The sequence below is a fragment of the Apteryx mantelli genome, chromosome 7 (assembly GCF_036417845.1).
Source record: "Apteryx mantelli isolate bAptMan1 chromosome 7, bAptMan1.hap1, whole genome shotgun sequence".
NCBI lineage: Eukaryota > Metazoa > Chordata > Aves > Apterygiformes > Apterygidae > Apteryx > Apteryx mantelli.
The window spans coordinates 25,663,685-25,679,665 of record NC_089984.1 but is presented as its reverse complement, the minus strand read 5'-3'; the positions used below and the strand labels follow the sequence as shown (position 1 = coordinate 25,679,665).

The window sequence follows — 15,981 nt, the reverse complement described above, 5'->3', positions numbered from 1 at the left end:
TTGGAAAACAGTTATTTGTCTGACTGATTTTCTATGTTGCTCTAAGAAAAAAGTTACACGCAACATGTAAAACCCTAAATCATCTGGAAAATGAACTACAGTATGTAAAGAATAAGTCTGATTTGTTTCTTTGTTTAGAGGTTTAAAAATATTTTTATTTGTACAATACAGCCAACCTCACTGTGTCTTTCCCTCGTCTTTGTTTCTTTTATTATATCTGAAAATCTCAGTTTACTACTTATTTGGTGACTAAAAACTGGCAAAAATCTACAGGCAAGAACAACTGATATATAATTTTACAAATAAGCAAAAAATGGAATTCACTTTCAGCATAAAGATATTAGGAGTTTTTAAAATTTTTCTTCCATGCATTTCAGCAAATGTTGTTTAATGCCATCTTACCGTAACATTTCTAGTGGATTGGTCTCATGAACTTGGTTGCCACACCTGGGACAGTCATTGCTGTCTTCAAAGTGCTGAACAATACAAGTCTTACAAACTGAAGGACAGAAAAAAAAAAGTATATAGCTTAGATCAAGATCTAATTATTATTGATTGCACATAGCCTACTGTTGTTACCAGCTAACTACTTCATGCATCAAACATAAAAGAATATTATTTTAAAGCAAATAATTACAATGTACCATATATACCTTATCTACTTCTTGTTACCCAAAGTCAGAGCTAGTTCTGCTCTGCTGAGACTGAGAGCGCTCCGTTCAGCAGCACCGAGTTCAGCAGAACAGGTTAGACAAACACTGCTTCATAGCATGCAGTATTTTTGTTATAATTCTCACAGCACTGTAAAATGCAACAACCACACCACGCAGCTTATGCAAAGCACAGGTTCTGAGAAAGTGCATGCCGGGGAGTTCCAGCCCAGCAGAAGCCATTCATTACTTCAGATGATCTGGAAATGACTTGTGCACATCATTTTCTTTCCTTCAGCCTTGCTCACAACTGAAAATACTATTGTAAACACTTCTTAGAAGAGAAAAGTTCACAAAAGCTGTACACAGGTTCAAAATGGCTGTTTCCCTTTGGACATAATGCCTTCAAAAGCAATGACAGAAATAACAGTAAACATTTAATACTTGAATCTTATCATGAAAATCAGGATCATCATCATGGTAAGTATAAATAAACCCAGCACAACAATGAGAATTTAAAATCCAATAAACTGGTATCAAACTGAACAAAGTGCTGCACTGTTGTTGCTTCCAAATGATTAATTGCAGACAGCAGATTTTACCTGCATTAATAAGAAAATGGAACCCAAGTTGATGAGAACAAATATATTTGCTATTATTATTGTGTTACAACATTCTGGGTGGAGATAAACTCCCTTCTCCGTTCATTATTACTTCACCTAAACTAAGAACTACAAATTCAACAGTAAATGGACAGAAAAAGTAAATAAAACTGCAGCAACTGCAACGTGCCTTCTGCTGAAACACTATTTTATAATTTCTCTCATCAATAATCCAAAGAACTAAGAGCACTCCTAAAACAAACTGGTAAATCTTAATCATATGGCAATCTTGAAACCTCTAGAAAAATCAAGCATTTTAACAAATGTCACCTAACAAGCCAAGTCTGCAATCGTGTTTGTCTTAGAGTGCTCAAAAGGTTAGAACAAATCAGCTGAAGCTGATAATATACGTACATTAAACTACTGTGTAGGTGTTTTTTCAATCTGGTTTAAAACACTAACCTCAAGACACTAACTTCATAGCTTTAGTAAAAATTACAATGAACTTTCCAAGTCTGACATGCAGACTTCAAAGCTCAGTGGCTGGCTCTTTTTATTAGAGGGACTGGTGGCTGCCCTCCCCAAGCTAGATAGCTCTAGCAGTGTGGACGCGCGGCAGATTTCTGATAATCCTGGTAAAATGAGTCCAGTAAGCCCATAAATCCTGCCAAACAAGCCCAGTAAGTGGGGCACAGTGCTGTCCTCTAGATATAGGGACTCCAAAACGGAGCCAAGAACATTGGTGCTATGAAAGCACAGTTCAACCCTTAGGATATAATGATTTTTTTTTTTTTTTATCCTCAAGCTGTAAGGTTTTTGGCAGTGGCATACAGATGCAAGAAACTATAATCACAAAACTTTTCTTATATCACAGACTTCTTATAATTTGTTAAATTACTGCACTTAATTCATTTTTGTACATGTATTTCCTAACATTCTCACAGGGTAAGAAGTCTAATAAAGACCAACAAATGCTATGTTCTATACCAACAGGACTTCTTCACTTTTCTGTATCTTTTTTATACCTAAAACTTTAAACATTTTGCTGCTGTAGTGTCTTTATACCAGTATTTTAAAACCGGTTTCCTCAGACTTTAGGTGATCAATACATTAAGCTTAGAACACAAAGAATTTCATCACCCACATAGAAGCACTCATGCCTCAGTCCAAGAGAGCACTTAACATACTTAACTTTAAGCATAAGTCCCAATAACTCTTAAGACATATGTAGTTAGGATTTCTATAATCTTTCTTTGCTAACATGACTAAGAATCTCCATTACAACTGAAAAAAAAAATCAAAGTGATCTTTGAAAATGAAAAGACATGAAAATTCTTAGGTGAAAGATTTTTTTTAAGATGTATTATCTACACTTGTTCAACCAGGGGCAAATATCATAAAGTAGAATTCTTTAGCTGATCAGCAGCTCCCTTCCTCAGGTATCCCAGTTCCCCTAAGTATCTGAACTATCTTTACTTCTGTCACCCACCTGAGATACAAAGTGCAAGGAGCAATTGAAGACATCCTTTAGTTCCTCCACTAATCAAAACCCAGCCACATATAAAGAACAATATAATAGAGAAGAGGAACAGATTGTAAAATATATACAAAACCAGCCCTCCAAGAATATCAATCACCATTTTCTTTTTCTTATATTAGTGCACTGGCTGGATAAGAGTTAGACATTTCTTATTTCAACTAGCCATGCCAAGATTAAATAGAGGGTGGGTTTTTTTTGTTTTTTTTTGGTCATTTCTTTACCCAGGTCTTTTATAGGCATTTTTAATTGCATTGTTTGCTTTGGATACTGTGATTAAAACTTTTTATCTGCACTTTATCTTAAAACGGCTTAAGCTTTGTATGACTGTAAAGTAAATAGATAAAAACAAGACATTCCTCACCAAAAAGTGTCATGAATCTGCTCTGCTGCACTTCCTTTAAATAAAAATCCTGACTCCTAATCACAACCTCCAGCATATCCAAAGGTAACAGAGTGTATCCTCATTTCAGATGCACAGGCCTGGAGAGGCAGAGGTGTCATATAGTAGCACACAGTAATTAGAAAAGCCCTCTCGCCTGTAGCTAGATGCCTGGGTGCATGCTTGAGCCACTGAGATGAGGAAGCATCACAAGCGGTATCAGAGTCACCGGCGAAGGAGCAGCACCACTGTCCCAACGTCAGACATTTGGAAAAGACACAACGCTCAGTGAAAACATGTACTGATGAAAAAATAGAAGCCCTGCAAGCATCCAAACCTGAATTACTTACAAGCAGCCACCAGCACCATTCGGGTAGTTACAATCAGCACAGATGGAGTTTGATAAGCTAGCCAAACAACAAAATGTAATATTCCCCCAAATTTTTCTTGCTCATCTTTAAACAGTAATTAGAGTACCTTTCCTTCTTTGATACTATGAGTAATCCAGAAGACTATCGAGACAAATTAGGAACTTACCATGTCATCTGAATTTTGGAACATACACTATTAACATTAATTAATATGAAATTCTGATATAATGTTCATGAGAAAGCTAGAATCAAGTGAGCTTTTCCCTCTGAAATAGTGTATAAAGTAGTCCTTGTATCAAGTCATTCATTTATCTTCTAGAGAAATGAAAAATGACCAATCATAAAAAGATCCTACTCTGAACACGATACAAAGATCAAAACAGGAGTATCTTTTGATAATATGGCACAAAACCATGATGGAGGAGGCTCTTTAATTGATAGCAATACCTATTGTAAACTCTGTAAAAAATGTAAGTATTTTAAACACAAGATGGTGCATCTACATTTATTTTATGCAACTCAGAGATTTTTAGAGAAAGAAGATGGTCTAGAAAAGGAAATATTGCAGTGAATGGCAGCAATTAACACTGTTGAAAATTAAAATTTCCCTGTTCATTGATAGAAAAGATCCTTTCTTCCTATTAATCAAAAAATCAGGACATTTCTGGAGCATGATTCTTCTATATTATTGAAGCAGAAAGCATTAAAGCTATTAAGTGTAGAGATATTAGGTCTGGGTGAAGTCGATTAAAGATCTAAAGATTATTAACCTATTAAATCAGAAATCAGAGATAGAAACAAAGGTGTTAGAGCTAAAAGTCTGAAATAAAAGTCTTAGAATAAGCATTTCCTGGATGACTTCAATGAGAACCAAAATAATCATGTTCTGTTCATGCTTCTTTATAACTCAGGGGATCTGTGGAACTCACTATTGTCAAATGATCTCTTCAACTGCAACGTCTGACATCTCATAATCCTGGTTTCCACACTGTGCTGAAGATGGAGATGATACATTACCTCTGTCAGGAGAAACTGAACAGATTATTGGTGGGTGATGACAATACTGATGAGAACCACAGGGTTAAGAATCATCTGTTATCTCAGAAATTCCATTAGTTGAAGAATATTAATTTAAAGGGTGTGAAAAAAGTCATAGCAACTACTATGACGATGAAATCATAAAGTCATAAATACACAGTCATAAATAATGGCCATATGGAAGTCCAGCTGAAAGCCACTGAGGTAAGTAACATAAGGGTTTGGGTTATTCTAGACCTTTTCTAACTTGACATCACAGAAATTGAGCTTAGGCATAACTCTATTTCAATACAGACCAGAAAGTAAGACGGAGTTCCTCTTCTACTAACCCCTCTGATAAATGAAGCGGTTGGTTTTAATTTTTTTTTTTTTTTTTTTTTTTGGTAAGCCTCCAGTCTGGTAGAAGCAGCAGCATCTCTTTGGATTCACTTTTTCTAATCTGATGCAAATTTTGAAGGATTGATAAAGAATAAGAAATTTGTAAAAAATGGTACAAACATCACCAGTATTGGCCAACACTCAGAATTCTGACAGTTTTCATTTTCAAACTGACAGGCTGTATAGTGAACCTTCTCTTATTCTGGAAATTATAGCAACAGAGACTCTGAGAGCACTGACACAAAAATTCTTCAGCAAGATTACCAGTGGCTTCATAGCAATACCAGAGAGTGTTTTTTGTTTTTTTTTTTTTTCTTGTAAGCAATTAGAATCCCATACTGGCCTCCTTCAGACCACACTCCCCTGTGCTTTTAGAAAGCTATGTCTGAAATTCTTTGAGGAGAGTTTCTTTACCCGCCCTTGAGATCTCTGCTCCATTCATGTCACAGAATTTCTTGAAGTCTATGATGAGACAACACTGATCTGTTCTGACTACCTTGAAGCAGGACGCATTGATCTGCCTTGCAAAGATAACCTAAACTTGGCTTTCCTAAGCTTTTTGTTTGTTTTACAAACTATACACAAAAGGGATCTATCCGAGCTATGGCTTTCCTTCATACCCAGAAAGAACTTGGAACAATTATTGTTCAGAAGAACTATGCCACAGGAGAGAGAATTAACAAGCTTGTTTAAAGCCAGATGATTGGCTCCCCAAACCTCCCAAGCTTAACAATGTTTAGTAGCAATACTAAATATTGCTAAACATAAAGTCTGCTAAATCCACTTAAATGTAAATTAAAGAACTATTTATAATATAAACCAATCTGTGGAAAGGAACCAAAGTCCTCAGTCTCAATATATCTACGTGCTCTCTTTGGACCTTTTCTGAGAGAAGAGGGCACCTGTGCAAGCCATGGGGGTCCAAGAAAGAGACTAATGATTGATGAAGATTTTAATCTCCAGTGAAAGAGAGATCTATGAGTAGAACACATACAGACAAAACATCATAAAAAGCTAGGAATCTTAGGAATAATCTTCTATATGGATGCATTCCCTGCCCCCACAAACATACAGATTTGGACCAAGTCTTTGTGCAGGTAAGTCAAAGCATGAGGTTATCTTACACCATGAAGGAAAAAAAAATGAAAATCGTAGATCAATACTGAAGTAATCTAAAACAACTTCTGCTTTTTCTCATGTAAGGCTATGCTGCCATTAGGATTTGTCTGTCAAAAAGGCACATGTGATGTACTGACAGCAACACAAAAGTCAAACATACACAGAAATTCTAGCACTCAAGAATAATGATCCATGATACTTTTAGTAGGAGGGGATCAACAACCAGTATTTTCATATATGACAGGTATAATCTTCCTGAGTTATTCTCAATATAAGAGGCATATAGGAGAACATTTTCCAAAGACTATCACTTTGAAGTTTCAGAGAATGGGATGGAGTCAAAGTATTGGGTGAAAAGGGTAGGGAAAAAAGAGAATCTTTAAACAAAATTGAATTACAGATATATTTAATTCATCACTTCAGGAAATAAATTAAAAACCTTTTAACACTTACGGTATACATTAATAAAATGATATGGTTTTACTTGCTTCATTGTAGATCACAGATTAAAAGAAAAAAACTGAAAGAAAACAGCTTAATCAGGGCATGTACAGTTTGCGGAATTTTGAGGTTTGTGCCACATACACCAACGAAATGAGGACCCACACTTCCTGGTTGTACTATGACCCTCTGGATGAGCCTTAATAGCTCGATTAGCCTCTAAATTCTTCCAAGGACCTCCTCTCTCAGAGTCAAAATAAATCACTCCTTGAACCAGCGAGGGAAGGAGGGAACACAAGATATGCATGGCTAGTGGAACATCAAACCCATCTTGGTGATGGCACAGAGATGTAACAAGTCTTTTGGTATGTTTGATGAAGTTATTAACCTACTACCAGAGAAGCTTTTCCAAGACTTTAAACCTATTTTAAAAGCACTTACTTTTAGGAAAAGTCTCTGCATAGAAACAGGACAAAAAACTTCGATATACTTAGATACCTTTCTGAAAAAAACCCCTACATGTGAGACTACTCCACTGTTAATTACAATCACCAGGCACAGTCCAACTTGGCTCCCTTCTATTAAGACAGATTAAATGGTAGTATGTGATGATCAAAAACGACTACGGTTTGAAATCTTCTATTTCAAAATAAGATGGATCTGTTGACCTTTAAGACCTGCTGGAAGCTATTTACTGAAGCTTCCATGGGAAGAGGAGCATGGGAGCAGCTCAGGTTGCCTGTCTGGGGCAGAAAGTTTTGCTGCAGTTATGCTTAGTTGGGACCTCTCGGTGAGAGCAGATTTTAGACTTTACAGCAAAATCTGAAAAACATTCAGGTTGCAAGATTACTACACTTCTATATTGAAAACTCCATCTCTCTGGTCATTCTCCTATGTGGATGGGCATCTCTAAACTGTGGGAAAGGTAAGTCTTCCATCATTGTGACTTTAAGGATTATATCAATAAACACTGTATTACTGGGTGATGATGTTGCTCTGTCTCAATGATTTGAAAGGATTATCTCTAGAACGCTCTTATCTGTGTTATTCAGAAGGCCCAAGATAGTTTAAAATTCCTAGTTAGACATTTCATTTACACCTCTAACACCTCTGTACCTACTCGGATGATCAAGGACCTATCCTGGATCCTATCTTGAATTTCCATGCTATGGTAGAGCTATTGTAAAGATGGATCAGATGCATATCCTCCAAAGGAAGGACAGACTCCAGATCTAGAGGGCAATTTAATTTCTATTTTTCAACCCTCATTTGATTGGCTAAGTAGTAAGCAGACTAGACCTCCAAGAAGTCAGTTGTCCTGAACACCATTAAACAACTGCTGCAGCACCTAGACACAATTAGAGTTGTATGATTTTGCTTGAAACAGTATGAGGGGTAGCAACATGAAAGAACTAAGCAGCAAATACCATAAAAAGCTCCAAGAGGTATTAAAGCCCTAAAAATTGCCAAGTCCTTTCATTACTCTTGCAAAACTGATGCTTTTGATCACCCAGATCAAAAGAACATACTGTGCATCTACAATCCTGTCTACTGCACTATCTCAGAATGTGCTCTTCTGCCTACTGAAGAGTTCACTCGGGAAAAAAGTTGTCTATATACTTCAATGGCTTCCAGACTGGTATGGTAACTTAAACCGCAAGCCTTAAGCCATGGCTTTAAACCAGAATCATTAGGGGACAGGGACATAAGCTCAGAGCTAAGGGAGGAAATACTGCAAAAGGAAAAGGTGGGCAATGGAGATGGCAGGCAATGGGGAAGGCTACAAGGTAAACTTTCACTTTTGCACTCTGAGGTTAACCTGGCGTGTCTGCACACCATCCACGGAGCCTGGGCAACAAACAAGGAGTATGACAAAGTTATGCATAGTCACAGGACCATGACATGATTGGAACCACAGAGTCTTGGTGGGGTAGTGCACATCACTAAAGCCCTGTCATGGATGGGTATAAGATATTTAGGAAGTACAGGCAGGGAAGAAGAGGATGGAGAGCCACTTTATGAAAAGGAGTTCATTGGCTGCACCGAGTTCCAGTATAAAACCAGACCTGAATCTGTTGAGAGCCTCTAAGTCAAGATGAGCTAGGAAATCAGACAAGTGGTGGGAGTTCCTGTTACAGACCATCCAACCAAGACATGAAGTGCCTGCAGCTTTCTATAACAAACTAGCAAAAGTCTCCCAATCATAGACCTTGGTCTTCATGACTTTTATTAAGAGGACACCACATTGTGCAAGCAATCTAGGAAGTTCCTAAACTGTACTGGTTGACAATTTCCTAATGCAAATGCTAAAGAGGCCAACTAGGGGTAACGCTCCACCTGATCTGCTATTCATAAACAGGGAAAAACTGGTGATGAATGCAGCCGCAGACAGCAGCTTGCCTTGTCGTGACTGCAAGATGACTGAGTTCAGCATATGGAGGAAGGCTAAAAAGCTAAACACCAGTTAGGACTCTGAACTTCAGGAGATGGAGCTTCAGCTTGTTAGGCAACTGCTAGTCAGAATTCCCAGGGAGATTGCCAGTAGGAAGGGGAGAGCTGGCCGATTTTTAAAAGAAAACTTATTTAGACCTCAAGAGCAAACCAGCCCATTGTATGGGGGATTCTGACAGAACTTCTTGGTACAAAAGATTCATAATGAATATGCAAAACCAGAGCATATTCAAGTGGAAACAAGGATGGGCAACAAAGTATAATTAGGGACAAAACCTGGAAGGCCAAAACTCAACCAGAGCTAAAACTAATGAGGCATATAAGGAGATTCTACAAGCAGGCTAGTAGCTAAAGAAGTACTAAAGTAGTTCAGGGAAAATGTGGGTCTGTTAATGAATGAGGGAGACAACTCAGGGATGGATTGTATGGAAAGGTCTTAAGTCCTCAATGTCTTTTTTGCCTTGGTCTTCACAGGCAGAGCCTGATCCCAAATCTCCATGCATAGCAGCATGATTTGGGAAGAAGAGGGACAACCAACACCCAGGAAACAGCAGGTTAGGGTCTACTTAAAGAAGCTGGATGTATGCAAATCTGTAAGCCCAGACAGGATTCACTAAGCTGAAGGAGCCAGCTGATGAAGATCTGAGGCTGCTTTCTGTCACTGATAAAAAATCATGGTGGTTATGGGAGGTCCCTGATGACTGGAAAAGGGTAGTGTTATACCTGTACTTAAGAAAGACAAGAAGAAGGACCCAGGGAACTATAGCCAAACAGCCTCCCCTAACTCCCTGGAAAGATGGCAGATCATGCCCCCTTGGAATTGATTTCCAGTTGATTGTGAGGGACAACAAGGTAATCAGGAATAATCAACAGAGATTTACCAAGAGCAAATCACAATTGAGGCTAATAGGTGATCTAATAACTGCCCTTCAAATGGTGTAGGCTGTTACAGAAGTGATAGAACCAAACTCTTCTTGGTAGTTGCAAATGGTATAACAAGCAGCAGTGGTCACAAGTTGCGGCTTGGTAGGGCATCCAGAAAAACTTATTCACTAGCTAGATAGGGAAGCACTGGAAATAGTTATTCAGAGAGGTTGTGGAATCTCCATTCTTGGAATTTTTGAAGACTCAGCTATATAGAACCATGGCTGACCTGGTCTACTGTTGGCAACAGACCTGTTTCACACAAGAGGTTGGCCTAGAAAATCTCCAGAGCTCCCTTCCAGCCAACATTTCTATGATCATATAAACAGTCTGATATATTTTAGGACACTAAAGAATGTTCCTAAGGAAAGTTTATTTTTCAAGTTTTATAAGTTTGCACTGTCCTAAACAATGGAGTGACTCAGGAGACAGACAACAGGACATACCCCCAAGCTCACATCTAGCCCACTTGAACCAGTAGTTCTTAAACATCTTTGACAACCGTGTAATAGACTAGAAAAAGAGGTCTCAGTCCATAAGCAAAATCATTCTGTTGAAAGGAGCAAAACCAAAATGAAGTACTAAGTGTGTAGAAGAATTCATTATTCTTATAGTATTATAATCATTTCCCTTCAAACACAGATAGCACAAACAGTTTGCACTACTGAAGCCTAAGTTGCTCTTATTCTTCCCAGTAAATATTGGGCTTCAGCTGTCAGTCCAACATTTCCAAAACCCTCAACAGAAACATCTCATATTAAAAAGGTATACATTTCTCAATGCAGAACTTTACTACTAAACTTTTTCAGTAAACACAGAAAATATGAAATTAACCACTGATTGATTTGCTTACTATTGATCGCAATAGCTCTTCTATGATCACCAGAGATCATGTACATCAATACACACTTTTCATCTCTTCCAGAGCAATAAATTGTGTTCGCATTACCTAATGAATATATTCTGCTTCTTAAACTGTTAACATCTGCAGATTTTGATCATTTGTGCAACACTTTTTTGAATTATGGCAATTACTAGTACAACATCTGAAATTTCTCATTTTCCTTTCTCGTATTATAAGCTTCATATTTTGGCAACTAAACTTGCCTTTAAAGAAAGGTCACCTGATTTCCTGCATTTCTAGTTAATGACCAAATATGTGACTGTTTTTGTGTGGGGAGACCTCTGCAGCTATACAGAAGCTCAGTAAACTTCACTTGCACTAAGCTGGTTGCAGAGTTGGGAACCAGGCAGTAACAGAGCTGTCTGGCTCCTCAGCGAAAAGCCCACAATCTACAAGTGAACAAGAGAAACAGATGCTGTTGAGAAAAAAATGTTCCCTCTGCCATTATTGTTTTGTAATGGGAGCAAAAGTAAATAAACAAACGAATTATCTAGACAGAAGGATACCATAATAAAAATAAGTCAAAGTCTGAGCTGATTTTTGATGACAAACTTTTTGCTTCTCTCCAACCATTAAAAAAAAAAGTTACTATGGTTTATTCAGCTTCAATCATAAAAAAATTAACTTTAATGCTGGAACTTTTCCATTTCCAAATGAAAAATAATTTAATAATAACTAATATATTTCTCTCCCATTTTATTTAAAGTTGTTATAAGAACATTTTACTCAACTTCTCTCCTCCTAAACTTAAAAATTCCTTTACCAAATAACCCAAAGCAGAAGAATAATAGCCCCAAACACTTTATAACCCTTGGCTGATATAAGACTTCAAAAAATTCAGTTCAGAATAGTTTTTAAACAACTAAGTTAAAAATAATATTATTATAATGCTAAACAATAATATATTTGTACTATGAACAACATGTAGGAATGATATGTTTTAATTCTCTATGCTCTTGATATACCAGAGACATAACACCATAATTTGAAAATTAGCAGTAAAGACAGTAACAACCACAAGAACAACACTGCACAAAAATGTCAGGAAATGCTAACACAAGGCTCTTGCTAAAATGTATTAAACTACCAGAAAATGTATGGTTTTGCTACTCTTCTTTAAGGAGAATTCAAATTTTATTTGGAAAGATGCCAAATTCTCAAGACGTTCTGAACAAACCATTTTCTATTCATGAACAAACTGAAAAATTCAAGTGTATAAGTAATTTACCTCATGCAAGTAGGCCCACTGAAATTGACAGGACCATTCATATGTTTAATATCATCCACATGAATGTTTTGGAAGAAATAGAATAATTACTGTAATGCAAATAAGCATAAGGCAACCTGAATAGTCTTTCCAGAGTCAGTCTCATTCAAAGAGATCTACTCCTTACACAAATATTCTGCCAGCCTCCAAGCACGTCTATGCACTGTGCCATGGAACGCAATGTAATACAATACGGAGACGTGTACGCCAGTACTGACCAAACTGGTGCATCCATAATGCATGCTGCCAACAGATATGCCTACGTTTCAATAGCAGCCTGGTTATATTATCAAAATACCACACCCAACCTAATGATCTTGCCTGTGATCAGCCAGGGCACAGGGATATATGTTTGGTTCTGAAGCCAGCACAACCACCGCTAGCTTGGGGGAAAGGAAAGGAAAGGGGGATCTTCACTCTGCATGCTGCTAAACAGAGTAGACATGCTCTCAAGATGACCCAAATAGCAACTAGTGACTAGGACACCCCACTGGAGACTTCATAGCATTTCATGCAACACTTAAGAAGCAAACAAAAACCAGTACAGAGATCAAATTAAAAAATGCAACACTTCAAGGAAGTATTACTTACAAAGGATAGATGTTTTGCAAAGTACTACTTACATGTATGGAGGCACTCAGTTACTGTAGTTGGCTTGATAAGATAACCTTTACAGATATAGCAGGTAATATGAGGATTGAAATCTTTCACCAAGTGCTTCCTCTGAGTAGCCATTCGTGGGGTAGGAAATGCTGACAGAGTGCTCTGGGCCAGAGTAGCAAATCCGAGAGGCGTAGACGCCTGTGGTTCACAAGAGCTGCTCTGCTCCTCTGTGCAACTGGACTTCTCCAGGCATTTGATCGAAATTCTGGATGTCTCACGGGGACATGGCTCATAACTCCCGCTCCTGTGTCCGGCGAGTCATTTTCATACCTGTAACACACGTGGAAGGAGAGAGGTGCGTAAACCTGGCAGAACGATCCTGACGACTCTGCCCCAGTGGGTGGTCAAGTGTCGCCATGAACTTGGCGCAGGCACCCGGTTATTATTTATATCACAGCAGCTGCGCGCCCGGCGCTGGGGAGCCGAGCTCCGGGCAGCGTCCCTGCCCCCGCGAGGCCGCCGGCGCCCGGGGCAGAAGTTGCCAGGCGCCGCGGGCCGGGCGCGCGGGTGACAGGTGCCGGAGCCGCCCGGCCCGGCCGGGCCCCGCAGAGGCGCGGCGGGCCCGCAGGCCTCGGGGCCCCGCGGGAGGGAGCCGGGGCCGCCCCCGCCGCGCCCCGCCCCCGCGGCGGCCCCGCGCCCGCGGCAGGCTCCGGGCCCGGGCGGGGCAGCGCGGCCGCGGCTCTCCCCGCGCCGGCCCAACTCCGCCCCCCGCGCAGCACAGCGCAGCGCAGCGCACCTGCGGCGCCCCCTCCGCGGCGCGGCGCGGCGCCCCCGCCTACCTGGCGGAGCCCGCGGCGTCGGGCGGGCGCCCAGCGAAAGAGAAAGGGAAACGGCGAGCGCCTCCCGCCCCTCGCAGCCCGCCCTGCCTCCCTCCCTGCCTGCCTCCTTCGCCGCCGCGGCCGGTCCCAGGGCGGGCGGGCGGGACGGGCGCGCAGGCGCTGCTCCCCGGCCGAGCCCTGCTGCGCCGCTCCGGGGCGCTGCGCCGCGCCGCGGCCGGGGGCCGGTGCCCGCAGAGCGGCGCGGGCGGTGGAGCGGGCCGAGGGCGAGGTGGCGGGCGGGCGGCCGGGCAGGGCAGGCCGGGGCGGGGCGGCGGAGCTGGCGGCGACAGGTAGCGCCGGAGCGGGGAGCGCGGCCCTGGGCGCCGCCCCGCCGCGGGGCCGGCTGCGAACAAGGAGCCCGGCGCTGCGAGCCGCGCTCCCGGCGCTGCGCTCCTGCCCTTGCGAGGCTCCCGTTCAGCCCCCTGCCCACTCCTTCCCTTACCCCTGAGCTCCCGAGAGCAAGTTAGGCCCCAGCACCATAAGCAGTTATCCATGTGCTTCCCCCGATCAGGGCTAGCCAGAGAGAGCTCTCTCTCGTGCGCCCCTGTTCATAAAAATACACAATAATTATTCATAAAACTAAAGCTGTCTTTATGGTATTTTTTAGTTGCACTGTTTCTAGAAAATTTCTCTTAAACTTACTTTAACAACAACAAATAGGGTGAGGCATTTCCTATATTAACTGCAATACCAGCACATTAACAATTACTGTGCCAGGTCCTTGCTTTTCCGTTCCGTATTCGAATACTCATTTTGCATCGGCCCTCCCGCCCCGTCCCCCTGGTACCCCGGCTACGTGCTGCAGCAGCAGCAGCAGCAGCAGGCTGCGACGAATGCAGCCGGCTCCTGCCACCCGTTCCTGCTTCTGGAGCAGTTACCCTCCAGTACCTCTCCATGGACATCAACTCAATTGCAGGGCTGAGTCAGGTGCAGTAAAAACTCCTGTAATTAAAGTTACACTTCAGTGGTGAATGCATGATACATCTGAAATACAACAATTCAACAGAATGTGTATAATTTTTCCTAATACAATTTTCTTGAGGTGCAATCCCACAATATGAACAAGAGTTTATGAAGCTAAGAGCCCTGCGAAGCAGCAGCATGTGCTATAGTTTAACAAAGAGTTGTATTTTGATGGTTTTGGCCTTCCACTGTTAACCACCGTTTGCCATTATTATACCATAAAGCATACTCTGCCAAGTTTACATTAGAGAATACTGAATTCTAAAAGACACAACATAAAATATATAATGAAAAAAATACAGTACTGGAAAATATTCTCAATTTAAATATTGAGTAAAATATAAAGAATAATATGTAAAATATATTAATACTTTCAATCATTCTTTTCTTTAGGGATGTGAAAAGAAGAAGCCTAAGACCCAGTTTTCTAAAGCTGTTTCTCTTACATTGTGGATAGCCAACAATTTCCATTTGGGAAATTTTTTAATTTTGAAAATCTGTCATCCTCACAAACTATGATGTTAGTTTTTTCTTTAAATAAGTTTGAAATGGAATTAAGACACTGAGGATGCACATACTTGAAAGTGGAAATTGCAGAAAGCACTGCACTACTGAAAAGTAGCATTTTTTTTTAATGAATGTTACTCCTATGAAAGCACAGCTTATGAAATGTATTTCTAGGATAGTGAAGATAAATTCTTGTTCATATAACTTAAAATTTTACTTCTCAAACTGAACATTTTAATTAGTCGTCACATTTTGTCAATTTTGCAGCAGTTGACATTTTTCAGAATGAGCGTGAGAGCGGCCCTGCTTGGATATGGACTACTGCATTATTACATTGATGTACATGCATTTAAAACAAGCAACTGCTCACGCTTTCCCAGCTGTTTCGAAATGACTGAGACTTGTAAGATTTGGATTCCAATTTGAGGATTTCAGAACTTAGTTTATCAAATCTCCCTATTGAAAAAAACATATTTTCTAAACAAATTTATCAGCTAGGCTTGTGTTTACACAATAACGGATATACAATGTTCTATTCAAGCACATTATACATACAGTTACAGCATTATTTTACTGTTTAGCTCATATGATAATAATCGATCAGCAATTGTGGTAATTACACACACGCACAACTTGTACAGATTCCCACAAGTCATACTAAAACCTTTCTTCTAAGGAGCACCAGTCATATGCCAGGTAAGTGGCTGTATATGAAAAAATTCTTGCCTTATCTCTCTCCAGTTTAGAAGCTTGGTCCAACTGACGCCAAGCTCTCTCTGAGATGCTGAATGCTCTTTTAATTCTCACTGAACACGGTGAAGGTTGAGGCATTCAGCACCTTTTAAGACCACAGCATAAAGAACAAATAAGCAGTCCAAAGAAACCTTTCATTTTATTCTTATCTGAGGAAAGTAGTAAAAGATCTTTAAATCATTATTTCTACTTCATATCATGAAGAAGCAAATT

At 40.2% G+C, this 15,981-nt stretch overlaps 1 protein-coding gene across 2 annotated transcripts in view; it reads right to left on the bottom strand.

The window, feature by feature from the left end:
* Positions 1 to 13,045, bottom strand: part of PCGF5 (polycomb group ring finger 5) — a 31,118-nt gene extending 18,073 nt beyond the window's left edge. For both annotated transcript variants that reach the window (XM_013954301.2, XM_013954302.2), the window contains exons 1-2: positions 12,688 to 13,045; positions 403 to 499 (exon numbers count right to left, since the gene is read on the bottom strand). In XM_013954301.2, the coding sequence (XP_013809755.1) occupies positions 403 to 499; positions 12,688 to 12,799 (209 nt within the window). In that variant the 5' untranslated portion in view covers positions 12,800 to 13,045. The remainder of the gene's footprint in view (positions 1 to 402; positions 500 to 12,687) is intronic.
* Positions 13,046 to 15,981: the final 2,936 nt, after the last annotated feature.